The following is a 26,032-nucleotide window of genomic DNA, read 5'->3' on the forward strand; positions in this document are numbered from 1 at the left end:
TGGTAGAATCGCTATCGGGGAACTCCGCGGACACTTGTACCTTGTTCTCTGGCGGGGCAGACGATCTCATGTTTTTCCTCGGCGCTGCCTTCAGTCGCATCTTCTGCAAAAGATTTTCTACAGATAAGCTCAAAAAGTCTGATTAAAGAGTTGCTCCAAAGTGGGTAGGCGTTCTCATACAGAGATATCTTGTTTGAGCCGACAAAAAGTGATATTGAAGCATCATCACCATCATGAGCATGATACATCAATTTCCTAAAGCCAGAAAGCAGCAAGCACCCCACTTTACTCCATAGACATTCCATAGGATGCCATTAGTATTATTGTTTATTGCTCACTCTTCCGTCTGAAATAAAGTGTGGTTCTCATACGATTAATTTCTTGACAGGAAATACTCTGCATCCCGGATTAATTTCTCTGGGTGTTGTCGACGTCTCCACAGCAAATGGGCTTTACAACGAAGGTATAGAGGTATTGGAGTCTCTCCGTATACTGTATGGGTATATTGTGAGGGCCTGAATTAGCTTCGGGCTGCCCAGATTTCTTGAACTATCTAGTCTGTAGATCGAGGAGCCATGCCTCTCGTTCCTTGACTTCTGTTGCCCGGAAATACCGGCTATGATGCACCATCAACCGTCTCCAATACTATGACGACTGGCGTGCTCCGTAGTTCGGGAACTTGTTTGGCCAGCGGTGCATTGTCGAAGCTGAGCCGCTTATGCATTGCGAGAGCACAAAGCCATTGGCTCTTTCATCGGAAGTGTTTCCCCAGGAACTGTTTAAGATGCTTTATTCTTCTCTACCAACGTCAAATGCCCGAATCACCGAGCTTTTGCGTCCATCAACTCGCACCCGTTTCGAATAACGCCTACCATTCCACCGGTCTGCATGGTCTCTGATCCACCCGCTGAAAGCCGGAATTCAACATCCGCAAGACCTTCTAGCCAAGTGATCCTTGTCTGAGGCGGCACTTCCAGCTGTTGCAGCTGTTCTGCCAGAGCTGAAAGTATGTCGGCCAAGGCGAGACCCTTGTTCGCCTTCAGGGTGTTGACCGTATTAAGACAGGATGTGATATCGCTGGTTGAAAGAAGTGTAGTCATGATCTCCTGGATATCGGATGGATGTGGTGCAGCAATGCAGTCGTAAATCGTTTCGTTCGTGATAATCTCCGGTTCGGATTGTGGTTCATCCTTCGTTGCATTTTTCATCGGCAGCGGTTTGCCTATGTCATCCCAGTCAGTATCCAATTAGTGCTTTCAAGATGGTAGAATCCTTACTGCTCGCATGGCAAGCTTGAAGCACGTTCAATGCGCGACGCATGTCACCCTTGCTCAACCTCACCAAGCTACTCACGGCTTCTGGCTGGATATGGATTTGCTCCTTTTCGATCACCTGATCTACCAGCGACCGGATGTCCTGCTCTTTCAAGGGGCTGAAGCGGAAGCGAGTACACCGTGAAAGCAGAGCCGGTGACAGTTTGTGTGTATAATTGGCGATGATACAGAATCTCGTATTCGCAGTATATCGTTCCATGATCCGTCGCAAAGCCATCTGGGCGGTCGAGGTCATCGCATCAGCTTCGTCAAGAATAATCAACTTGAACGAAGCTAGTGAAGAGCCACTGGAGGCCGACGGGGCCGCCATTGAAAAGATCTGCTTCGTACCTGATTGATGGGTTAGATATTCCATCCGAGACCCCAACAATCAAGGTGTGACGTGACGTACTGGCAAAAGTCTTAATCTGCTCGCGCACTACATCAATGCCTCTATCGTCACTAGCATTGAGTTCGAGCACCATTTGTCGCATATTGTTGCTGCCATAGATTCGTCTTGCGAGCGCGAGGATTGTGGATGTTTTACCGGTACCCGGAGGGCCATATAGCAGAAGATGGGGTAATCGCTGAAATCAGATCAGTATGGATACATCTCGATGATGCCTTTGACGCATACATTTGCTTCGATGAATTTGTTAATGGTAGCGAGGATGTCTTGATGACCAGACACATCGTCTAGGGTATTAGGCCGATACTTCTCCACCCTGCGGGCTCAATTAGCAATATACTCAGAAATATGTACGTCAAGTACTGACCATGGTAGGTTATCTTGAGCTTCAACTGGCAAATCTGCAGCTGGTCGCTTAGCTCTCTTGCTGGCGTTGTCGGAGCTGAATTGAATCGCGCTCTTGGGCGCCGGGACATCGACGTCCATCTCATCCTCGTAATCGGACATTTTGAGAAGTCAACCTTAATCAGCAAGGTCGGCGGGTTCAACAGGAACAAAAAGCTAGAACAATGCTTTCTAACGTTCTGTGAATGGTACTCTTTAAAAATGAAGCTTGACGCGTCGAAACTCCGCCAGCGCGTAAAGAGATTCGGAGCCGGAAAATCATGGGGGAGGCAGCAAAGGTATGGTTTGCCTTAGTTGGGTTTAGGCGCATCTGGTGATGACATGAATGGGCACCTCCCGCTGTCTGGCAGCACCACCGCCTTATGAGTTACGACAACTATCCCGCTTCATTTATTGCTCGAAGGATCCTCATTACACAGGTTCTAAGAGGGTGGATTATATTTACCGCTATTAGGACAGAATGCCGGTATGAACATTTCAATTGAACACTCTGGCATGTCATTCCATGTTCTCTCCTGACGCTGATTAGGCCTACCATTCCATCTTCCTTGAGGACCGGGATGTTCCCGTAATAGGTACGAACGCATGTGCTTCTTCGCCAACCTCTCCTTCAAGCAACTCATGAACCTTCCGCCATACTGCAGCGGACACATCGCTAACATCAGCTCTCGCCGTCTACCCTCAGGCAATTTCCCTGTCCTCCCCCTCCGCACCCGTACTCGCGGCCCCGCATACACCCTCCCCCCGCTGCCCGCCGATGTCTCCGATATGGATGTGCCTCCCGACAGCGAGTCGTACGACTGCGTAGACGAAATCCTGTCTCTTTTCCGCGCCAATGTGCTCTTCCGGAACTTTGAGATCAACGGACCTGCAGACCGCATGCTCATCTACGGAACGTTGTTCATCAGTGAATGCCTGGGGAAGGTCAAACCGGGCATGACCTCCCGCGAGGCTGAGAAGGTACTATTGCGACAGGAATTGCGTCAGGGGGTCTGCTAATGGGCATATATCAGGCTTTGATTAATGTTTCGCTCGATCATTTCGCTATCCCTGGTGATGTGGCCTTCCCTTTGAACCAGGCGTTCGAGCCTCCCCGAGACCGCCAGGATGCAGAGACACTGAGACAGTATGTTTCAATTTCTTTTACAAGCTTGAGAGCGCTGAAATTAATGCGATTTGATTCAGATACCTCTCCCAAGTACGACAGGAGATCGCTATTCGACTACATGCTCGGTTATACGCTGGCGGTGAAGGGCCTTCAAAGGTAGACTGGTATTGCCCCTTAATTGAAGAGACTCGGTTTACTGACTTTTTAACTCTCAGTGGTGGCTGAGCTTTGCGAAGAGGAAGTTTATGGGAAAGAGCCTCTAGATTGTTGAGACATGGACATGTTTTTTTGCTTTATGACCAGCTCCTGTAACAGCAGCGTTCTGAGATATTTCCTGGTTCCCTCGACCGAAGGGCTGCAATTATTATTTCACTGTGACATATTCTAGCACGATCGGTCTCTGCCGCGCGCTTTTAAAGGTTGACCCAATTGGCGTGCCACTCAGCACGTAGGTCTCGGATATTCCATCTCCCTCGAAGGAGGCGGAAAGTCTAATCGCATACAATATGAAAGATTATATGTGATGCATTCGTTGCACTTGGTGCGAACGCGTATGACTCTGTTACAAGGACTGTAACTTCACTCCCGGATTCGCGGCTCTATATTATGGTATATATCATGACTGCATTTCAACGTCCACACCGCTCCCACTCTCCGCTGGTGTTGCGGATTCTTGTTGGGCAGCCACCTTCCTCTTCTTCCGACTTGGATTACCCGCAGCCTGGATGTTCTGATGGGACGGAAACACGCGAATAGCATGGAAAATATAACCTTCAGCGCCACCACGCCCCGACATCAGCGGGTGTGTACGCCCAGGAAGTACTTGCCATGCGCGTACCCGGGAGGTCTCGATCGTGGGCGCCAGCAAGAGGGAGGGGTCGAGAGCGAAATCCTTATCTAATTCTGAGAAGTCCGGTTCCTGGGGTTTCTTCTCGCTGTCCTGGCTCTGCCTCTGCAGAGACTGTTGTAGGCTGTGCTGTGCGATAATCTCTCGTTTTCGAGTGATGTAAGCCGTCCTCCTGGGAGTCGAATATAGATCGGCCAGCTCGGTCAGAGGCTCGATGGTGGGAGAATAGACTACTACCGGAGCGGAACCCGCCAATAGTGGGACGGTGTGTTTGAGTACACTTGCCGGCTCCATTAGCGTTGCGACAATGAGGCCGTCAAAGTTACCGGCTCGAGCCTCGTCGACAACCCGCCGTACCCGCTCCCAGCGACTGCGCTTTTTGTAATATGCGCTGCGTCTGTTAGACTTGAAAGTGGCAAGGGTCTCGTCAGGAATCACTTCTGGTTCATTGGCGTAGATAGTGTCTGCATGCGGATCCAAAAGTTGCATCCATGAAACGGTCTTCATATGCTTGTAAAGGGGATGCGACTCGTCGGGATTGTCTTGATCGTAGCCAAAGTATCTCAGTAATGATAAGCTAGGCTGCTTGTTCGCATGGATGACAGTGATTGAATTGCCTGATGCAGCCATATGACGGCGGCGGGCCAATGCCTGGGCCATGGCGTTCGTCTGTTGTCGCTCGCCATTTTCTTCAGACCCCTCGGCGAGTTCTTGGTCTTCGTCCTCCTGATCGTGAGGGTACAGTATGCCCATTCTTTCGGCCATGGCGGCAACTACCAAGCCACCTGTTTCGTCAATGACCAGGTAACGACCGTTAGGTTTTGACGCAACAACCCCTTCGAACGACGATTGTCCTCCGTGGTGCACATTACCCCAGCACCCAATTAGACCTATTGACTCATCGCGGAGCTCCATTGTTTTCATCGCCTCTTTCCCTTCCAACATATAGTTAGTCAGAAGACTAACATCCACGGGAAGGACTGTGAATCGCTTCAGGAACTTCTTCCGTTTCCGTAATGTGTATTTCGCGAGGGAAAATGCAGTCTTCTGATCTAATGCGGAATGCGACTCCAACAGCTTCTCAATGATCTCTCTCCCTGCGCCGGTAGATACTTTCTTCAGAGCCTCGATCTCTTCTGCGGTCATTTTCTGGGTTGACGCATCGTCGACGATCTCGCGATTGGTCCGTATCGGGATTCCTTCCTCGTTCACCTCCACGTCGTCGCCCTCGCCTTCTCCATCGGCGATGAGAGTCTCGGCGTGCAGTTCAGCTGGAGAGACGATGCGAAGGCAATTGTCATTGTTCTCGCCCGAAACGTCAATGATCTCAAAGGTCAGGTAGAAAGGACGGCCTATAATCGTGTTGGCGGGGAAGCTCCCGTATTTTCCCAGGAATACTACACTGAGCCAAAAGTCAGTATAAAGTTATCTAAAGTAATTCCGGACACTAACGTACGTATTCGGCACCAGTCTGACAATTTTTGTAAGCTCAGACGGAAGTCGCAGAGCGACATGCTGGTAAGGACGAATGTAGGAATGCATGGTCGGAAACTGAATTCACAAAGAGCAATTCAAGCTTCGGCAGTCACACATGCCTCGCGATAGACGTACCGCTACAGTGGAGTGCGGACTTGAAAATGTTGCACAACAATTTCTGCCGTATCACGGTATCACTGATAACCAAAAATTGCCCTCTCTTTTTTCTTTTTGCATGATGCAAACGCACGGGCCACATCAGGATGCAATCTTGATAACAGATTACATAAGCTGGCCGTCATTGTAGATCTCGGAAAAAAGATCTTACGATCAAGCGACAGTACGTAGCAGCATATGCGATGTGGCTGAGGCATGTATTTACCATACAATACCGACTAAACGCCACTTCAGAGCATGCTCCAGGCAACAAAATTGGATCCTTGTAACGATTGGGTGTACGATCTGTCATCTCCACAGCGCCAACCCCGGAGTGTCTGGTAACCTAGGTAGAGATAGCTTATGGAAATCTGGATGCCTGCTCCAAACATGTAGTATATGGATTTGTTCGATTTCCTCCCTTGGCCTTTCGGAATCAATTCTGACTCCTGATTCCGGCGAGCTCACTGTCATTTGTAATAATCAATGGGAACAGGCCGGCATGGCGTTGATATCACACCCATCCTAGTCCGTGGCTGAGCACTGTTGCCCGCTTCTGAGCCACCGGTTACGTATACATCCTCACCTGTCCTGAACAATAGCATCAAGCCACCAGCGACTCTGCCACGGTTCTATATGCATCCAAAGAGATTTTCGAGGTTAGCAGAGTTTACCCATCATCTAGCTCCTTCCACTTTAAAGCCATTTTAGGTATCTGATCATCCTATGTCCTTTGTCCAAACAAGGCGAACCGCCGCACCACTGGCGGGCCTCAAGAGCTTGTCTTCATCAGGTTGACGCCTAGAGGCTAATAATGCGGCTATAGAAGAAATCCGCCTCCATGGTCCTTCGAAAACGTGCACCGCCGCATCTGTATAGTCTCAATCTAGGAAATGCTCGATCTGAACCTCGCTCTCCAATCTCACCAACCTCTCCAACTGCGAAATCAGCTACCTCACCTTCCCCCAAGCGCCTAACTCGTCCCAGAAGGGCAAAAAGCTCTCCCTATCCCTATCAAATACCTTCGGAGGATTCTATTTATTCGCCAGATCTCAACACCTCGCCAGCATTCGACTTGATGCCGTTGGAACAGGCTCAGAAGTCCCCTGTGGGGACTCTGTCCAGTGATACCGCCAACCCGTGGGCGGATGATGTAGTGGAAAGGCCCGACAGGAGCCATTCTGTCTCTGAACATCCTCCAGTCCATGCTAGGGAACTATTGCAGGGGTCGCCACTAGATAGTAGAAGAGGCGATCGCGTACCTTCGATCGTCGTTGCAGGCACTCAGAGAAGGATGGCTGCGAACGAATGGCAAGAGGCAAACAACAGTGCGGATTGGGAGCCACCTATCCAACTCCAATCCAACAACCCTTTTTTGAAAGCGAAACAATCCGATGAGAATCCTTGGGGTCCGAATAACCTACGAGCATCACAAGGAGATAATTCAAGTGATCGATTGAGTCAGAGTACGTTGTTACCGGCCATACTCTCTTTGGTGTCACTGCTTATACAATTATAGGCGAAGGTTATATTCCAATGACTGCGCGGTTGTCGCTTCTAGACCAGTCGGGATCGGAGTCTCCATGGGCTGAAGAACGCCCAGAGGCAGCTACACCGTCTCCCGCTTGGCAAAACAGTCGAACTGACTCTCAAAATATGTCATCCATGCCTCATGCGGTCCGCGAAAATGGCTCGACATCTCCTTTCCAGACATCATCCATAGGCAATGAGCCTGGGTACTCTTCGCAATATCTGCAGCAAACAGATCATGGGTCGCTTGCTCCAGGGAGCGGCATAGAAACTCCTTACGCGACTGATTCTACCATGACGACTCCATCATCACATGAACTTATCGAAGTCGATGAGCCCTCTCACGCCAGCGCTGAGCCCACTTCACAGCTTCTATCACAGAACACCTCAGCTGCACCTGCGCCACCATTGCCGCAGCGCCCGAACGCAGATGCAAATCAGGCCCCACCACTACCATTGAGAAACGCTGCATTGTCCGAATTAGATGAACAGCAGCAGAACGAGAAGAGATCCGAGACGTATTCGATCCGACATGTCAACTGGACAGACCCCACCGGGAAATTGCGAGAGTCTCCGGTCCTTGTCCAAAACAAAAACGGGCCATGTCCGCTACTAGCCCTTGTCAACACGCTAGTACTGCGTGCGGATCAGGACACACAGCCACCAATTGTTAGAGCGCTGCGGACCAAAGAGCAGATCTCTCTCGGTCTGTTGATTGAGGCGTTGTTTGACGAATTGACGACCCGCTTGGGGACTGATGGTGAACTTCCGGATATCGAGGCGCTCAGTCGCTTCCTGACGATGCTGCACACGGGAATGAACGTCAACCCTCGACTTACTCTGGTACGAAAATCATTGTGTGCAAGGTTCACGAGAAATCAGTACTGACAGTGACGCAGGAATCGGATGACGCCCCAGGCACCTTCCAAAATACAGACGACATCCGGCTCTACGGGACTTTTGGCGTTCCTCTCGTGCACGGTTGGGTCGCATCACCTGCAAGCGAAGCCGATGGCGCACTGAAAAGGGTGGCACAATACTATGAAGATGTCCAATTACTGCCCTTCCGCAAACAGGAACTTGAAGATCGTGTCTTCCGAGGGGATACACTAACTTGGGACGAGGAACAAGCCATGAAAGATATTCACGCAATCGAGAGATTTACTGAAATTGAGAACGCGACTCAGTTGAGTCCATTTGGGTTGGACCACCTGACCGAGAAAATGCGTCCTGGAACTTTCTCAATCTTGTTCCGCAACGATCATTTCTCGACTGTCTATAAACATCCTCAGCGGCATCAGCTGTTTACCCTGGTCACCGATGCCGGCTATTCCAATCACGCGGAAATTGTCTGGGAGTGTCTCGTTGATGTGAATGGATTCAACGCAGAGTTCTTTTCGGGCGATTTTCGCCCCGTTGGTCATGCTCCTTCCGGGACGGACCCATCCGGGCCACGAAACTCCAGCAACAGAACAAACGTTCCTCCCGTCGCAAGTGAAGATAGAACAAGTGCATTGTCTCCTCAAGAGCAAGCCGATGCTGACTACGCCTACGCACTTTCTCTTCAATACCAGGAAGAAGAACGCCGGGAAAGAGAGAGCAATAACCAGTCACGCGGTCAACGAGCTTCGGCCCCAAACCATCCCTCAGGAGCTTCTTGGGGTTCAGGCTCGGCTCATCAACGTTCGGCGAGTGTAGCAAACGGTAGCGGTAGTGGACGCACGTCGGAAGGCCGCTCGTCAAGGCACGGTCAAGGCCCTGGCGCCAGTAATAACGCTGAAGATCTCCCTCCGCCATCCTACGAACAAGCGGCTACCAGTCCAGCACACTCACCACGAGACAATTATTACAATGCTTTACCTCAGCAAGCTCGATATCAAAGACACTCGTTGGGACGGCGAGTAGCCCCAGGTACTGTCGCAGCAGGCCCAGGAGATCGGGTCAAGGATCGAAACAAAGACTGTGTGGTCATGTAGTGCCCACGCTATATCATCTTAAAAATGATCTCGAGGGCACATAGCAAGACAAGCCATGGTATGGTGCATACCACGAACCCTATCAATTTTCGGCAACGCTTTTTACTGCTTTTGACGACGCAACGACATGATGCTATGTACTTTATATAGATACCACGGGACAGGCATGTCTGAACATTCACTGAGTGATAGATAACGGATTCGGAGTTTTGTAACGAGCTGGTCACCTAATAGTACACCCTATACCTTCGCATATACTTAGAGAATCGGCGCAGCAGCCAAGGAGCCTACGAGGAACGACAGTCGACTTGGATTGGGTCAGGGTTCTTGCTGTAGCATATCACATGATGAGCCTCAGTCCCTGCACTAGCAGCACTTTAAGCAACCTCGATCCCTTTGTCCTCAAGAAGATGAAGCTCTCTTGATGGCTCTAGAATATTCAACACAGCGCAGAAACGGATTGCCTTTCTCAACTGTTGATCACTTGATGCACTCCAACTCTCCTCCGCATCAAGTAGCCTCGCAATCATGACATCCACTCAGGGTTGGTCTTCAGCAGCATGGATGATTTCACACTTTCCCTAATCCTCCACGGGCGACGACTTCAATGCCGGGGGCCTTGAAGATGCGGGGTTGCGGGGGCCAATACTAGTACGAGTATGTATTTATCCCTAGCTCCTTGATGCAGTTGTCTTAGTTAAGTGCTAACCACATGTTGTGTGTAGTAACCAGGAGTTTCTCCGTGCAGGATTTTTGCCAATGCTCAACATCAATGCTACGGTGGAGATCTTACCCAATAAGGCATCATTTTTGAATTTGAGTCTGAAACACTGGTTGAGACCTCAAATCATGTCGTTTTTCAGAAATTAAAGGCCCGGGGCCCACAACACTGGTGATTGATCGTGGTGTTTGTTTTCTGATGCTGTTATTGGAGGAATTATCTTCATGCAGGCGCAGCACACAGGCTGTCCAGTGACACCAGTCTATAAATCCTTGGATTCCTTTCGCGGCCATGTTCGTCACAATCTAGCTTCGAGACATCAATTCCCTTTTCCGAAGGAGCTTGGCCGTATCGATTTGACCTTGACAATAGATCCGGACCGCCGGTCCGCCGGTTGAGTTGGCTACTTCTGTCACTCCACTTTGTCCACGATGTCGAACGGTCATGGTCATGCGAAAGGTATAGTCTCTACTGAGCCCCTTGCAAACAAGGATGTCCGTACTACCCTGTCTGCATTAAGGGACCTGCTGCAGGTAAACAATGCCGAGCCGGGATTGCATCTTCCGTCACGTTGCTTCAGAAGTCAGTCCGGCGTCAAATGTAGATTATTTGCAGTATCGTTTCTTGCAATGTGCCATCTGAAATATTCCCTTCCGGAGTCTTCGGCTGATATCCGGCTGAAACCGATCTGTCAGCTCCACATGTCGTTGTCGCTCGGCTGAAATACATAAATGTGGCTCGCTCCTGGTCGCCTTCTCAGTCCTGGCCTCGACAGAGACCTAGGAAATAGGAGTTTTGTCAGTTTACGCAGAACCAAGTCATGAAGGGGTTGCGCGTTGCTGCCCTTGTGGCACTTTTCAGAAGTGCATGGGCCCAAGCAGGCAACTGTCCGGGCACCTTTACTTCCATATCTGCTGCTGATTTCGTTTCTCGTGTCCATCCCGGGTGGAATTTGGGCAATACTCTTGACGCTGTTCCTAACGAGGGCTCCTGGAACAACGCTCCAGTTCAAGCATCCACGTTTGATACCGTCAAGTCGGCTGGATTCAAGAGTGTACGACTTCCAGGTAAGTTCCATTCGGTGCTGCCTGCATCTACTACTGCGAACCTGCTGCTGATAACATTTAGTTACATGGGCACACCACTTCACTGGAGACTCGCCGGACTGGACTGTGGATCCAGCATGGCTGCAGAGAGTCTCTGACGTTCTGGATATGATCACATCCCGCGGCCTGTACGCAATCGTCAACGTTCACCACGGTGAGATATGTTTCTGCGAGATCGTACCAGTTCTCAAGGACTGATTGAGAGATAGACTCGTGGATCTGGGCCGATGTCAGTCAGTCCGGAGCCAACATTACAATGATTGAGGAGAAATTCTATCGACTCTGGTATCAGATTGGCACCAAGTTGGGTTGCAAGTCGAACATGGTTGCCTTCGAGTCGATTAATGAGCCACCCGTCAACAATGCTCAGGATGCTGCTGAGATCAACAAACTGAATGTGATCTTCCTTCAGGCTATCAATAAAGCTGGAGGATTCAACTCCAAGCGAGTTGTCAATCTGGTTGGTGGTGGCCAGGATAGCATCAAGACCTCGCAGTGGTTCAAGGCTCCTACCGGCTTCTCTAACCCTTATGCCATTCAGTTTCACTACTATAGTCCTTGTAAGCGATCCCTGCCCCAACCCTACTTGACCAAAATACTAATTGATACCAGATGACTTCATTTTCGGCGCATGGTGAGAAATCTTGTTCAATCCGTCTGCGATATTCACAGCTGACATCTTTTCAGGGGCAAGACCATCTGGGGTTCGGACTCTGACAAGACTGCCCTTACCAATGATTTCAAGTTGCTTCGGAACAACTTCACCAATGTGCCCATCATCCTCGGAGAGTACGACGCATCTCCGACGAACACCGAGCCAGCCGCACGCTGGAAGTACAACGACCTTCTAGCTCACACTGCCGCCCAGTACAACTTTGCCACTATTCTCTGGGACAACGGCCTCGACCACCTTGACCGGACAACCGGCAAATGGCGCGACCCTACCTCCCTCCAAATCATCACCAAAACAAAGCCCTCCACCAAGAACAGCTTGCCCGACAGCACCACAGACGCGTCCGCGCCAAGCCAGTCGTCTTCAGCCTATATCTTCCACCAGGTCGGAACGCCAGTCACGAGCCAGACCCTCCCATTCATCTTCAATGGCAATACCCTCCAGTCCATCAAGGACTCCAGCGGTACCACCCTGAAGCAAGGAACAGACTATTCCGTCTCCGGCTCCAACATCGTGTTCACGGCGTCGTACCTCTCCAAGCGCATCTCCGCGTCTACAAAGCCTGGCATCATCACCGACCTCACCCTCACGTTCTCCTCCGGCGCCTCCCCCGTCGTCCAGCTCGTGCAATGGCAGACGCCAACACTGGGCTCTACGTCCGTCGCCGCATCGTCCGTCTCCGGTGACCTCTCCATCCCCATTACATGGGGCGGCGTCCCTAAGGTCGCGGCCGTCAAAGCTCTTACTACCAGTGGCAAATACCTCGTTGACGACTGGACACAGGTGCTAGGCCCGTTGCAACAGGCGAGAACGGTGCGTACTTTTTGTTTTCATGCAAGTTTGTAGCTAACCGCTGACTCTCTTCTGCGTCTAGACCTACAGCAACCAGTGGAAGTTCGAGGGCTCGAATGTCATTTTAACGTCTGGGGCTATTGATGCTGTGAAATCTGCGGGTCAGACTACGGTGTTTACGTTTGAGTTCTATCCTCGTGTTGCTGGTGGTGCGAATACAGTCAACTTCACCGTGACTGTCTAGATAGAGTCGGTATGGATTCTGTGTCATTCGTCCAATGGCCTTTATGCGTGTATATATATCGCACAACAAATGTGCTTCTACTTCTGCCAACCTTCATTCAACAGTAGACAAGACAAAGGGAAATTCTGGACTCTCATTATTCATTAATCATTAAGCTAGTACCACCATTAACATAAGAACGGTAGCCCAGCAAACAGGCTCATCATCATCGCCAGGCAAAAATCAATACAGAACCTTCAGCTCCCAAAGCGGAAGGCTCGGATCATACTTATCCCAGACAAACTTATTCTTCTCATCCAGATGCGCCCCCTCATCTGTAATCGGAATGGAGGGATGCGTCTCAATAACCTCCTGGTGACTGAACCCCCATTTATCCCTGGGGATCCACAGCGTCGGCGTGCGCGCCCAAATACACGGCTCAAAGTACGCATTCCGCTCCTCCTCCTCGGAGTATCTGATCTCGACATGGTCCCGGCGCACTTTGCGCCGCAGCGCCGCATAATCTCTGTACAGGTTCGGGTGGAACCATTTCCAGGCTGCCTCCCAGCGGTTGCGGGGATGGTGCAGGAGGGCCTGCGTCTCGTCTTCTTTCGACTGCTGCTCTTCTTCTTCTGTGTCGAGGGTGCGGGGGAGGAAGGTGTAGAGTGGGGCTAGGGCCTCGTTGAGGGACATGTGTGCTAGTACGGTGAGGACGGTGAAGAGGGCCATAATGATCAGGGGCCCGATGGCGGCGCGTATGGCGAAGAGACCGATCATGCAGATGTTGGCGAGGTAGATGCCTGTTAGGAGATGCTGGAGGGCGCGCGGGTAGACGAGCCCCTTTGTGTCTATTTCAATGTCGTAGACGAAGAGGAAGTTGTAGCGGTAGGCTTGGTAGACGAGGTAGAGGCCTACGAAGGCGAAGCCGAGGATGAGGGGGGCGATGCAGGAGTATGTTAGGGCTGGAGGAGGGTGTGGTTAGTGGTGGGGTTGAGGGGTTGAATGCGCGGCAAAAGAATCAGAAACGTACCGATGACACCCATGTTGGTGAATACGGGGAACACGTTTCCCCAGCCGATTCCGCTGAGGGATGCCCAGCGTTGGTAAAGGAGGCGTGGGGAGCGGTCGAAAAAGGTACTTATGAATTTGAATACAATAACGCCGGCGACCTGCACCACTGCCATCGAGCTCATTGTTAAGCCCTGGAGCAAGAAGTATGATATGTAGAAGTTTGTGGCTTTTGGTAGGTTCTGGGCGAGAAGATCTTTTGTCGACAGAGGGTCCTTGATGATTTGGGCTGTTGCGGCGGATGCTGCCGATGTCAGGGTTGTCACAAGGAAGACTTGGACGACCTGGAAGCAAAAGTGCGCGCTCTGTGTGAAGAGCTCTACATGGGCTGTCGATGGGGCACCTGCTCGTCTGGCGAGGACTGAATAGACAGTTATCAGCAATGTTCTTTTCCTGTTGGACTTTAGTCTTGGGGACATACAGCGACAGATGATCGGAACCAATGACATGAGAAGGACTAGAGCTGCGGACGGTAGCAGTCCCGCAATCACTCCTTTCAGTGATGAAGGTAGCTTGTCAATGAAGCCCAGGAAAGGTAAAAGGCTGGTCAGGTAGGTGATGTTCGAGATCGCCCCAACAGCAGCGGAGGGGATGGACCAGAAGATAACCAAGGCAGCAATTCCACCCTGGACCGCGAACTTGCGCACAATGCGCTGCCACCAGCTGAGGTTCAAAGTAGACCAGACAACCTCTTTAGGAGAGATACCAATGAAACGAGGCGTCATATGGAGCGGTTGGTGATGAGAGAGCGTCTGTAGAGCGATCTGCGCATCGGACTGGGTGTTGAACTCGATGAACAGAGCAGAAAGATTCTTCATCTTCCCATTTTTGTGCTGTTCCTGAAGGTATTCTACCTCCTTTGATACCTTCACAAGCTCGTCGCGTAACCAACAGATGGAGTCAACTTTGGGTCCAAACAACTTCACACGGTGACTCGGTCTGCGAATTCTCTTACGCCAGCTATGTGTCCCACTTTCGCAGTCCAGACACGTGTCCGAAGTGATCACTCCATTTTTGAATGCCTTGAGACGGGCCGAGTTTGCTGCTCGAATCAAGTTGGTCTCCGCTTTCTCCAACCGATAAGCTAAACTGTCCCGTTTGCGGACTTTCTTCATGAGCTCCTTGCAGTCGGATGTGATCCAGACCCTTCGAATAGAATCCCCAAAGACTTGCTGCAACTTCTGCTCGTTCTTGTAGTCTTCTGGCACGGACATGAATAGCACTGTTCGTGATGATATACGACGAACATAGGCAGGGGAATTGAGATACGCCTGCCGCAAATTCGCATAAAAGAGACTCTCTCGAGTGACCACGTAGAAGACATAGGCTGCAGTGTCACAAATTAGTGATTTTGCTTGGAAGAGCCCCCAGAGCACATACTGAATAAGATGCATGCCATGATAGCATGTGCATAGTACCGGGCCGGGTCTTTTACGTTGCTAAAGCTGAGTGCGTCTAGCTGAGTGTTTCCTGCACCACCGGTGACGTGAATCGGGATCAGGATAGGCCATGTGACGAGGCAACCAGTAAAACAAGTAGAACAGAGCACCCTGAGGAACCGCAGAAAGAGGTATCCGTCCATGGAGGAGGAATGTAGAACATGCGCATCAGATATCTTGAGAAACTGCCCAAACCAGTTGATGAAGCCTCTGGGCAATTGGGGGCTTCGTTCACTGCAAATGCCTCAGTAAGCGGCGCAAACAGCGATGCTGTAGGAGCAATACATACTGTTGGTGCCAGCACGGCAGGTGAGATCTTGGGGCATACCAACGCAGTTGCGTTCGTCGACATATCAAGAACAGACCGAACCAAAAAAAGGCGATAACCAACGCGGGTAGAAGTGTGGTCAGAAGTGCTGAAAGTGAGGTTGAATCATTGACACCGAGGTTCTTGATTGCATCAGAGGTCTTCGAGGACGCATTGCCTCGAGCAGAACCGATGTTAGGGTCATTGTTCGGATCCTACATTCTGAGGGTCAACACAGTGAGTGCGTTAGGAGGCTCCATCTCGGTATACATACGAGGAGATCTTGTCGTTTTACCAGGGGACCAACCCATTCTGGGACGGCCATGGTAGGCATCATAATGGTCCCTCGTGGCCCTGCAATATGACCGTTATACAAACCAACGTCCGGGTGCCTCAACGGTTATACGGAGACGGTCTAGAATCAGAATCTAAAAGCACAAGGATGCAATTCCCTACATATATCTCGTGTGCAACCCGCCGCTAGGACAAGCGGACTGTACGGCGCGTTGGACCTGTCATTCCTGTCATTCTGCATATATGGTACAGGCTTACCAGTTGCCAATAGTGTTCCGAAGTAAACCTTCGTGTGACAGGAATGCCAATGGTGGGCCATGCAAAGCCCAGACGGTCGGGGATGCATTATTTGGAATGTCTACTCCATAGCTCCAGAGCTTCTCGCAGTTTCGAAAGTACTGATGATCCGTCGATCAATGCTCAGAAAGTCCGAGGACAAATATTGTTAGCTCGCTACAGTACAATGACCATTCGCGATGCTGTTATTTCTTCATGTCGATCCAATATGCGTATTCGCTCACAAGGCAGTTCGTGTTCCCGTCGAGTGTTGATCGGTGGAGAGGACGCATGGACGCCCTCCGATTAGTAGGTAGTAGCTTAGTAGGAGCAGGCATTAGTGATCCCTGAATTGGTGGCTTCGCATCCAATTGGACAATGAAGTCGCAGATCAATCAGCCAATTCTCCAGACATCGGAGAATGTTCGCGATCCCTTGAATTTTGTTTGAAGAAATAGCTGATTTTCTGAAGGATTTCGCTCCTGGCTTTTGAGCTATATTACTCCGTAGTACTTTTGTATATTACCTGACAGGATCTCAATAGTTCCGATGTTGATCAAATGGAGATCTCTGACCAAGCACTCAGACAATCCTCGCAGGGAAGGTGAGTTCGAGATTCTTATCCCGCGTCACGAACTAGGGCGTGATCAATGGCGGGGCCCAAGGTTAAATCTGCAAGACTATTGATTGACGGTCACATTCGTAAATGATTCTCGACTAGACGGGATTTCGAGGTGATAAGGCTTTCCAGCTGCATACCGCAAGGTGAGCAAGCATGGGATAGATAATGCATCCTCACTCAAATTGTTGGAGCCTGAAAAAGCAGTACCTACTCTCGATCTCCCACAGTAGAAACATTCCCTGATACGGTACAAATTAGTCGAAAGTCGCTGATATCGACAAATCAATCAAGCAAGGGGTGAGTGCTTGTGCAAGTACGACGCTCAAATCTCGAACGGATGACCTGTTCTCATTCCAATCCATACTCGACCTCTCGGAGCCGAAGATTGATTTCCTCTCTTGTCCTAAAGCGAAAGAAGAGTGGACCTCAAAAGTGATGTAAGGAAACCTGGTACACGATCCGCACCTCTTCCTGCGACTTAAGATGCATAGTGCGTCTAAGAAGTTTTCCGTTGTCTGGCGACGATGTAGTTGATGTATCAACTATCTTTAGTTATCCTGAGTGATGACAGACCAGAACAAAGCCAACACATTCATTGTTCCCGCGAGCGAATGATTGGCTATATGGCAAAAGGTGAGGTGGCTTTCGGATCGCCTTGTGTGGAAGCGGAAACTGTAGATCTAATCTGAGCGTCAACCACGAACCCAGGAAACCTATTATGGACACGGGGAAAGTGGATCCCAAGATAGAAGGAGTCTCCTAAATTTCTCTTTGGCGTATGTCGTTGGGATTTTTGCCCAAATGTGGATGGGACAAACCATGACGAAGCTGAAGAGAGGGACAGGCTGAGCCAAAGACTCGGAAGCTATCCAGATACCTCTGGCATCTTCATGGAAACTTTGGGGAGCCAACGTAGTAGTCGAGATATAGATATAGTCTGGTTGATCGCATGATGTATGTTCAGAAAGCCAGACACGGTGAGCATTGAAGAGTGGTATGTCCCTATCACAGTGTTATCGCAAGTGTACTCTGTGTCTATGCGAATATATGTAGTTCCGCGGGTAGCGAGGGATATCCTCTCAAGGTCTGCTGGCATCCTTAAGTCGCTCACTGGAGGATATGTCTTTTGCAAGTTCGAAACCCATCTTATGAGCGAGATATGTAGTCTCAAACATAGTGTTTGAACGACTTGAATTATTATTTCTCTACGCAGAACGCAGTACAAGATGAACGTATCACCCACAGTATGGAGATTGAGCGGTAAGAGGCGGCAGTATAGTGATAAGTTGGGAGTGTCAATCTACTTCAATATTACCACAGCTTAGTTCGCGCAAGACAAATCGATGATTAAGCATGTCACCTCCCGAGATTGGCGACGAAAAGCAGTCCCGGTCCATTGATGACGGTCGTGGTTCCGCACGCATCGTATCATCAAGAGAGTCAAAGCAACCATTCCCGCCTCTCCCTGCGGATGGATTTGCTACAACAATGCACGATGTGCCGAACAACAGCTACCCAGGGCTGGACGACTCAGACATGCTTTCGCCTACAACCGATGATCTTGCAGAGGAGGAGGAGGAGGATCCGGACTTCCACTCCAGCTATTTTCTAGACAATCAGTCATTCTCCGACGAGTCAATGGAATCCGATGAAGAAGCTGCCGAAGATAGCATCGCCATGCATCACCCGTTTCGCCAGTCTTCGAGTTCCCTGCACGGGCCTAATGCTTTCGCTCCTCCGTTCTATAACAGACCTCCGACCCCGCTACCGCCGTCCCCATCGTTGACGTCGCTTCTTCGTCCCCCTTTCTCGACTACTACTTCCCGACCGACTACCCCTGATAGCTCCGACGTGGAAACACCGAATGATACTGAGGCGGCTGTCGCGAAATCTGCACGTCGTGCAACCACAGTCCCTCGTGCCAGCCCGAAAGTACCGACATATGAGTATTACGGCTTTGTCTTATACCTGGCTTCATCGCTGGCCTTCTGTGAGTCGAACCCGATGCGCTGCAGGGAGAGATCACCATTCTAATACTTTCATCAACAGTAATCTATATACTCTGGTCCTACCTACCATCCCCATTCCTGCATCAGCTCGGCATCTACTACTACCCTAATCGGTGGTGGTCGCTCGCTATTCCTGCATGGCTGGTCATGCTGATCATCTACATCTACGTCGCTCTGGCGTCTTATAACACGGGTTACCTGACGCTACCGATGAATAGTATCGAGAATATCGTTGACGAAGTCGCCAATGTAGCTGTCATTGACGGCAAAGGCCGACGACGACCGGGCGGTGCTGCCAAGATGAAACCTGGCGCAACATCGTATCAGATCATGGGACCACAGAATCGCAAGGTCAACTGGAAAGATATCTGGTCCGAGGGCACTGATGCCGTCATGGACGTACCTGTGGGAGGAGTCTGCGAGGTATTGTATGGACAGGAAAGAGACGATGGTGAATTGAGTGACGGTCACGCTGGGTTCGCAACTGGCACAGGAGAGACGTAGCCGGGCCTCGTTTGTGTTTGCAGGCTATACCTTATCAACCCGGTGCTCGTTGCTTATCTGCCAAGATGAACCAAGATAGCTGCGGCTGTGATCTCCTCAGCCAATCACAAGGCGACAGCCGCAAAATCGCATCACTTATCATCACGTGATGTGGCGCTAAGCTTCCTTCCGACTCGTATCGGCAATCGAGTCAACTCTTGACGATCGACAACCTGGTGGAAATCCGTGGTTGCGTTACTTCCTTTCGATATAAGTCACTAATAAACCGTCATGGAAGCCGAAAGACGTTCGACGCCGCCCCCAAAATCGGGCGCTGACAAGCCCGGGGAGCTCCAAAGGGGTCCGCTCACTCCCGAACAGTTGCGGAGAATTGTAGGTGAATCGCTAAAGAGGCATGCTCTGCATTTTTAAGCTAACGATCCGTTTACAGGAGATCAATCGTATGAAAGCCAAGGCGATCCGCGAACAACGAGAGGCCGAGGAAGCCAAGAAGCGAGCTGCAACACCCAGCAGTTTAAGTAGCGTCAGCGGGGTAAAACGAACATATTCTTCCATGACAGCGTCAGAGACACCAGCAACATTACGAGATGCGTCGGCGAACCGTCCGCTTGATGCGATCAAGCCGGCCCGCAATTTCGCCAAGTATGTCGAGTATGACTTTAGCAAGATGACCGACACGAAAGGAGGTTTCTTAACTCAAGAGGATGATCCATACAACAAGGCGTTGAATGTCCGAGATGGGAAGGAGGAGCAGAAACCTGCGCATATGACGCAGAAAGAATGGGAACGACAGCAGCTGCTCGACTCCCTTCGCCGCGAGCGAGCAGGGCCGTTTGAACCCGGACTGAGTGTACTAGAGGATAAAAGCAAGCAGAAAAAGTGCCGGGAATGTGGAAGTCTTGAGATTGACTGGAAGTGGGAGGAGCTACTCCGATGTTGTATATGCCACGCTTGCAAGGAGAAGTACCCGGAGAAGTACAGTCTCCTGACGAAGACGGAAGCAAAGGAAGATTATCTGTTAACCGATCGTGAGTCTATACCAAACACGTTTCTATAAAGACGAATCACTGACGCCCCGCTTCTCGCAGCCGAACTCCGTGACGAAGAGCTTTTACCACACCTGGAGCGACCGAACCCTCATAAGTCGACGTGGAATAACATGATGCTCTATCTACGATACCAAGTTGAGGAATACGCATTCTCTCCAAAGAAATGGGGTTCTCCAGAAGCGTTGGATGCTGAATTTGAACGACGAGAGAACGAGAAGAAGAGGCGGCGGGAGGCGAAATTCAAGTCCAAGTTGCAAGATCTCAAGAAGCGCACCAGGGTCGAAGCATACCGACGGAATCGTCAAGGTGCAGCGGGAGGGAATTTTGGCGATGATTTGGGGAAAGGTGGTCGACATGTACATCAATGGGGCCGATCTGTGGAGGATCCTGAGACGGGTATAGGGGTCAAGAAATGTGTTGACTGTGGCATGGAGATCGAGGAACTTGAATTCTAATGCTCCATCATATAGCTTCCATAACGATATTAATGATTTAAAACGAAGTCAAAATGACAGATGGAGCCTTTTGCAAGGTCCGCGGTCCTTCTCACCGTAATGACAGTTTTCCGAGTTCAACAACCACAATGTAGTCGATCCGCTGGCATGTTTGTCGCAACATCTCTAACTGCATAGCCAAAAGAACACCGCAGCGAATAATGGACCACCATGACAGGCAAGTCCATTGAATGTCAGTCTATATACTCAATGCTAGACGAGGTTGGGAGCCAAACAACCCCAGCGCTAAAGGCGGTTAGACGGCCGAGTTGTGCGTCTACGGGAGCCAACAAAAGTCCAGCAGCGGCGGTGCGGTGACTTTCCCCGACCTCAGCGAGGAGAACCTAACGCGCGCCAGCTGCCAGTCCAGCTTCGACACCATACAGCGACCATCCTCCTTTTCCCCTTTCGGTGATCCATACCCTTCCGTTGACGGAGTCATAATAATTATTGCTCTCCACCCGGTGCTGACACGGCCTGGAACGTGGTTTCCTGCCGTTGTCACCCGTTGAGACTGGGGGTTGCTTACATCAACAAACTTGCAGCATTGCGGCCACGAAAGCTCTCCACATTCGGCGTCCTTTCTTGTCACAACTGGGGACGCAGAAGCTTAAACAGCTCTGCGATTGTCCTGAATCTACTTAAATTCTGACGCTTGTTGATTTCGCATGGCTTGGCAGTCTCCCTCGGCCATGGCTGGGGGTGGAGGCTACATCGGGCCTGGGGGTGATGGGTCCTCGAATGGCGGACAACCTCATGGGACGGAGTATACACTGCAAGGTGGGTGCAGGGAGACTCTGGCCTTGGTATCGGTCTTTATCGAAGCTAACTATTTCTTCCTCTCCGATAGGCGTGATGCGCTTTCTGCAGACGGAATGGCATCGGCACGAGCGAGATCGCAATGCCTGGGAGATAGAGCGCGCGGAGATGCGGTCCCGGATCGGTAGGTTAGAAGGTGATGTACGAACGAGCAAACGGCTGCACGAGTCATTGGGCAAGCATGTGAGGCTGCTCGAGGCTGCTCTGAAGAAAGAGCGTGAGAAGGTGAAGAAGCTGAGCAATAATGAACCGATCGAGGATACGAGGGACTCCAAAGAGATTGCCCGGGAGAGCATCAACGCATTGAAGTGTACGATACCAACACGTAGAATCCCCAGTGTTGGTGATTGCTGACTTGTCTGCAGCGCAACGGTCCAAATCCCAGGCCGATCTCACCACCGATATCGACACCGACCACCAACCTGGCGTCCGACAGGAGAACGAACGGGAGAAGTCGCGTCTGTACCTGTCAAAGTGCTCGCAAGAGGTTGCATTTCACGTTATCCCTACGTCGCATCCTGCTCCCGATGTAAACGACCTGGAACTCTCGAACCATATGTACGCGAACCACAACATGCCTCAGCAGAGTCTAGAGGAAGCCTACATTCAGCAGCAGCGCCAAAAGCAGCAGCAGCAGCAACAGCAGGCAAATCACATGATGGCACGCGAGGTAGCACTACAAAATCACCAGCCTATTGTGACTCATTATTCGGACAATCCCAACATGTCTCGCGCTCCCAATCAATTCCTTCCCCCCGTGGCGCGAGATATCATGGACAAAAGACCGCTGGAGGCACAGCAGACCCCCGCTACCGCTATTGACAACAGAAAGCAGGCGTTTGAGTCAGGCTTATCGGATGAGCGCGCTGGTGCTGCGAAGCAACAGTACGATAACACGCAGGCAGCGGCTAAGGAGGAGGGTCAATCCCAGCAGGCGGAAGATCAAATACAGGATACAGACGGGTGGAACTTTGATGAAACCCCGGCTCAGGAGTCTCGGACTGCCCACATCCCACCTCACCGACCAGACGTGGATGCCTTTCCCAACGCGAACTTCACCGGGTCAAAGTCCCCCTCACGAGGTGGATCAGTATCGCATCGAAGGAAGAGCTCTGGCTCCAAACGTAAGAGCGAAGGTGCCACAGACGTCGGAGCGGGAGCAATGCAGAAACAGGATCCTATTTTCAAAGTTCGATTCGCTCTTCGCGGCCACCTGGACGTCATCCGCTCAGTAATCTTCACGGGCGGTGGTAGCCCGTCCGAACCCGAGATTTGCACGTGCAGTGATGATGGGACCATCAAAAGATGGATCATACCAGCATCGTACGGGGCTTATGGGTCACACGGAGGGAACTCAGGCAACGATCTGGATATAACGAGTTACTTCACCCATCGGGGTCATGTTGGAGCAGTAACTGCACTGGCTGCGTGCTCCCCGTCCCAAAATTTCTCAAATGGTGGCCGTGCCCTGGGTGACGGATGGGTATTCTCTGGTGGACAGGATGCCAGCGTGCGTGTTTGGGAACGCGGACGGGTTGATCCCAAGGCCACACTTGATGGTCACACCGATGCTGTTTGGGGCCTTTGCGTTCTTCCTGGCACGGCTGGTACTGTGTTTGGGGATTCGTCCAGTCACTATGGAGGTCCAGATCGGATCTTGCTGGCGTCGGGCGCTGCCGATGGGCGGATATTGATCTGGGCCGTCAGTGCACCTCCCCAGCTATCATCGCCACAAGCCGGTTCTAGGCGAGCTGGTGGAAGTCGGCGGGCTAACTCGATATCATCTGGGTCTAATTTCCCATCTTCACCTCAACCTAGCACCGCAACCACCACGCCTTTCCACTACACTCTCGTCCATCATATACTTCGGGCCGACTCTCCCTCACCAACTTGTATCAGCCCTCTGTCTCTTGCAGGTGTCAATTTCGTCGTTTCATACACGGATGCTTCGATCCTTGTATATGACACGAGAACCGGTGAGGAGATTGTGGGCATGGCGAGCTTGGAAACCTACGATGGCACTCCCTCGACGGGAGTGAACTCTGTCGTTGCCACCACTATTGGCTTTGATGGGTCTGCAGGCCTCGATCCTAGCCGGACGTTAGCTGATGAAGAAGTTGTGCACGGAGCTACCGGCTCCAGTGCTGTGGAAGGAGTAATCATAAGTGGATACGAAGACAGATATATCCGTCTCTTCGACGCCAATAGCGGTACGTACGCTGATATTCACGACTGTTCGAATGGAAGCACTGACATTTTCTTGCCCTGTTGTAGGCCAATGCACATACACGATGCTGGCCCACCCCGCGGCTATTGCTGCACTTTCCTTATCTCCTGATGGACGTGAATTAGTGTCCGCGGGGCATGACGCCAGCTTACGGTTCTGGAACCTTGAGAAACGTAGCTGCACCCAAGAGATTACAAGCCACCGATTGATGCGTGGTGAAGGGGTGTGTGCCGTCACCTGGAGCCGCGATGGCCGCTGGGTCGTCAGTGGTGGAGGAGATGGTGTTGTCAAGGTCTTCTCAAGATAACGACGGATTCTGCTTGTCTATGCATGAAGTCTGATGTTGTCCGCCGACATTTCGTTAGGCTAACTCTTCCTGAATGAGCGCTTGGTCAGTTCTTGAGCATTTGCAATGGTGTCAAATTACCTGGCATTTGTTCCTTTCTAGTATTGTGGTTATAGCTCCCTTGGCATTTTCGTTCTTCCGCCATCTCACTTGCATGCACGAGATTTTCTTTCGAAATGACCATTTGGCTCCGCCTCCAGGTTGCGGCTGTTCGCCTTTTCTCACTTTCCCCATGGAGGCTTTTGACGATCTGTTATTGATGGTGTTAAGTTACCACGTCATTCAAGCCCGACAGCTTGCAGCTGGGCTTCGATTCCTGCTCGCCTCCACTTTCTCCCACATGATGTGTGGCCGCTTGGCCTCGAGATACCGTGTGAGATGGGTTCTGGGAATAATCCTATCCTGTATCCATTTCGCAATTTCAAATTCTCCCGTCTCCCTGAAAGGCATGCTCAAGTATGCCTTTCTTTTGACTTCTATGCGTATATGTTTATGTATAACAATTAGTTCCTATACCACTGCCCCAGCTTCTGTACCTTGAACTTGGTATCAACTTCTAGCACATTGAATAGACTTGATTTCTGTATTGACCTTGTGCTCCATGCAGCGGGTGGACTACAAGGCAACGTTCATAGTATATATTTAACGAGATCAGTGTCCCGCATCTAATCTCAATCCGGAGCCAGTCCACTCCGGGGAAGTACAGAACAGATCAGTGGAAGGTATCATTCAAACGGCTATCTACAATAACAAAGAAATTCCTAGAGACTCGACCTCCAAGCTTCCTTGAAAAGCACCCTCAGCTTATTCGCCTCATCATAGTCCTTCAATCTTTGCTCCAAGAAACCCTGCAAATCATCCCAGAAAGCCTCCGTCGCCACAACACTCTCCCCACTAGGTCCAACAGCGGGCTTAGGAGGCTCATAACTTTCCTTCTGCTCGGCACCTGCCCCTTCACCCGCCCCCGCACTCGGAGCAACCTGCGCCCCGCCCATAATCATAACACCGAACTCGACCTCCTTCCCGCCAGACAGCATCCCGGGTTCATCAGCAAGTACCTCCGCGATGGTCTTCCCCGTTACGGGTTTGCGCTTGTACAGGATCTTGATCTTGTCGAGGGAGACCTTGTTGCCCTGGGAGTCTGTCACGCGCTCGCGCACGGCGTCCTTGAGATCCTGCACGGAGGTTGTGGCGAGGGCGGTGTTGGGGAGAGAGAATTCGAGGGCCGGGTTGCGGGCGGATTTGAGGTGCACGGTTATGGATTTTGAGGAGCCCGGGGCGAGCGGTTGTTTGGTCTTCTTGGGCATTTCGGGGTGGGGTGCGTGCAGACGGGGGAGGGTATACTGTGTCGGTTAGTACATGGTCCTAGTATATGGTTGAGATATATGAAATGCGAGGAAGACGTACTGGGACACGTAGTCCGACTTGCTCTGGGTCGAAGACATGGTCGGAGCGGAGCTTGATGGGTCGAGAGTCGAGTGCTGAGAGGAAAGTCTTGACGAATGATACTTCGTTCATGGTGATGGTGATAGTGCTGGTGGTCCCGAAGTGCTTGGAAATTGAGTAGGTGTTGTCTCCTTGGTGGCGATTAAAGGAGGAACGAGAGGGCTGTCGTCACAGTCGATCGATCAATTGTGCTCATTACCCAATCGGGAGCTCATGAGGCCAGAACCTCACGGTCGGAGATTAATGCCTCAGGCCGCTAAGGAGACTAGACCGCCTTCCGGAAAGGATCTGCCATGGTTGACCGCCTGAAAAAGAAGAAGCAAAAGAAAAAAAAGTTTGGCTTTCCAAGATAGCGACATATTAGCGAAACCACAATTTCTGCCTTGCACCACACAGT

The 26,032-nt window shown here is 51.0% G+C and overlaps 10 protein-coding genes across 10 annotated transcripts, besides 1 other annotated feature; 6 read left to right on the forward strand and 4 right to left on the reverse strand.

Annotated features, from left to right (window-relative positions):
* Nucleotides 1-821: 821 nt before the first annotated feature.
* Nucleotides 822-2,229, reverse strand: NFIA_040240 (replication factor C subunit 3; the record flags this gene model as incomplete). The annotated part of the gene is made up of 5 exons (XM_001266344.1): nucleotides 822-1,222; nucleotides 1,278-1,664; nucleotides 1,726-1,900; nucleotides 1,951-2,038; nucleotides 2,090-2,229. The coding sequence occupies 5 exons, from the start codon at nucleotides 2,227-2,229 to the stop codon at nucleotides 822-824; spliced, it is 1,191 nt and encodes a 396-aa protein (XP_001266345.1).
* Nucleotides 2,230-2,712: 483 nt separating this feature from the next.
* NFIA_040250 (actin-related protein 2/3 complex subunit 3) lies at nucleotides 2,713-3,498 on the forward strand (the record flags this gene model as incomplete). Its single annotated transcript, XM_001266345.1, has 4 exons — nucleotides 2,713-3,087; nucleotides 3,141-3,253; nucleotides 3,313-3,391; nucleotides 3,451-3,498. 4 exons carry the CDS (start codon nucleotides 2,713-2,715, stop codon nucleotides 3,496-3,498), a joined length of 615 nt encoding a protein of 204 aa, XP_001266346.1.
* Nucleotides 3,499-3,851: 353 nt separating this feature from the next.
* trm6 (tRNA 1-methyladenosine methyltransferase subunit GCD10) lies at nucleotides 3,852-5,624 on the reverse strand (the record flags this gene model as incomplete). The annotated part of the gene is made up of 2 exons (XM_001266346.1): nucleotides 3,852-5,484; nucleotides 5,539-5,624. 2 exons carry the CDS (start codon nucleotides 5,622-5,624, stop codon nucleotides 3,852-3,854), a joined length of 1,719 nt encoding a protein of 572 aa, XP_001266347.1.
* A 1,168-nt stretch (nucleotides 5,625-6,792) lies between these two features.
* NFIA_040270 (MINDY family deubiquitinase) lies at nucleotides 6,793-9,220 on the forward strand (the record flags this gene model as incomplete). The annotated part of the gene is made up of 3 exons (XM_001266347.1): nucleotides 6,793-7,180; nucleotides 7,234-8,087; nucleotides 8,144-9,220. 3 exons carry the CDS (start codon nucleotides 6,793-6,795, stop codon nucleotides 9,218-9,220), a joined length of 2,319 nt encoding a protein of 772 aa, XP_001266348.1.
* Nucleotides 9,221-10,761: 1,541 nt separating this feature from the next.
* On the forward strand, nucleotides 10,762-12,756 carry NFIA_040280 (putative extracellular endoglucanase; the record flags this gene model as incomplete). Its single annotated transcript, XM_001266348.1, has 6 exons — nucleotides 10,762-11,008; nucleotides 11,070-11,201; nucleotides 11,257-11,607; nucleotides 11,660-11,681; nucleotides 11,735-12,533; nucleotides 12,595-12,756. The coding sequence occupies 6 exons, from the start codon at nucleotides 10,762-10,764 to the stop codon at nucleotides 12,754-12,756; spliced, it is 1,713 nt and encodes a 570-aa protein (XP_001266349.1).
* Nucleotides 12,757-12,978: 222 nt separating this feature from the next.
* Nucleotides 12,979-15,385, reverse strand: NFIA_040290 (putative DUF221 domain protein; the record flags this gene model as incomplete). Its single annotated transcript, XM_001266349.1, has 4 exons — nucleotides 12,979-13,697; nucleotides 13,766-14,164; nucleotides 14,225-15,130; nucleotides 15,184-15,385. 4 exons carry the CDS (start codon nucleotides 15,383-15,385, stop codon nucleotides 12,979-12,981), a joined length of 2,226 nt encoding a protein of 741 aa, XP_001266350.1.
* Nucleotides 15,386-18,094: 2,709 nt separating this feature from the next.
* Nucleotides 18,095-19,254, forward strand: NFIA_040300 (uncharacterized protein; the record flags this gene model as incomplete). The annotated part of the gene is made up of 2 exons (XM_001266350.1): nucleotides 18,095-18,731; nucleotides 18,791-19,254. The coding sequence occupies 2 exons, from the start codon at nucleotides 18,095-18,097 to the stop codon at nucleotides 19,252-19,254; spliced, it is 1,101 nt and encodes a 366-aa protein (XP_001266351.1).
* A 270-nt stretch (nucleotides 19,255-19,524) lies between these two features.
* rad14 (DNA repair protein RAD14) lies at nucleotides 19,525-20,758 on the forward strand (the record flags this gene model as incomplete). The annotated part of the gene is made up of 3 exons (XM_001266351.1): nucleotides 19,525-19,626; nucleotides 19,685-20,282; nucleotides 20,343-20,758. The coding sequence occupies 3 exons, from the start codon at nucleotides 19,525-19,527 to the stop codon at nucleotides 20,756-20,758; spliced, it is 1,116 nt and encodes a 371-aa protein (XP_001266352.1).
* A 731-nt stretch (nucleotides 20,759-21,489) lies between these two features.
* NFIA_040320 (cell differentiation and development protein Fsr1) lies at nucleotides 21,490-24,150 on the forward strand (the record flags this gene model as incomplete). Its single annotated transcript, XM_001266352.1, has 4 exons — nucleotides 21,490-21,577; nucleotides 21,648-21,926; nucleotides 21,982-23,826; nucleotides 23,891-24,150. 4 exons carry the CDS (start codon nucleotides 21,490-21,492, stop codon nucleotides 24,148-24,150), a joined length of 2,472 nt encoding a protein of 823 aa, XP_001266353.1.
* Nucleotides 22,224-22,262: a microsatellite.
* Nucleotides 24,151-24,950: 800 nt separating the features above from the next.
* NFIA_040330 (uncharacterized protein) lies at nucleotides 24,951-25,707 on the reverse strand (the record flags this gene model as incomplete). Its single annotated transcript, XM_001266353.1, has 2 exons — nucleotides 24,951-25,532; nucleotides 25,597-25,707. The coding sequence occupies 2 exons, from the start codon at nucleotides 25,705-25,707 to the stop codon at nucleotides 24,951-24,953; spliced, it is 693 nt and encodes a 230-aa protein (XP_001266354.1).
* Between the last annotated feature and the right edge of the window lie 325 nt (nucleotides 25,708-26,032).

This window comes from Aspergillus fischeri, genomic scaffold (genome assembly GCF_000149645.3).
Source record: "Aspergillus fischeri NRRL 181 1099437636247 genomic scaffold, whole genome shotgun sequence".
Lineage (NCBI taxonomy): Eukaryota > Fungi > Ascomycota > Eurotiomycetes > Eurotiales > Aspergillaceae > Aspergillus > Aspergillus fischeri.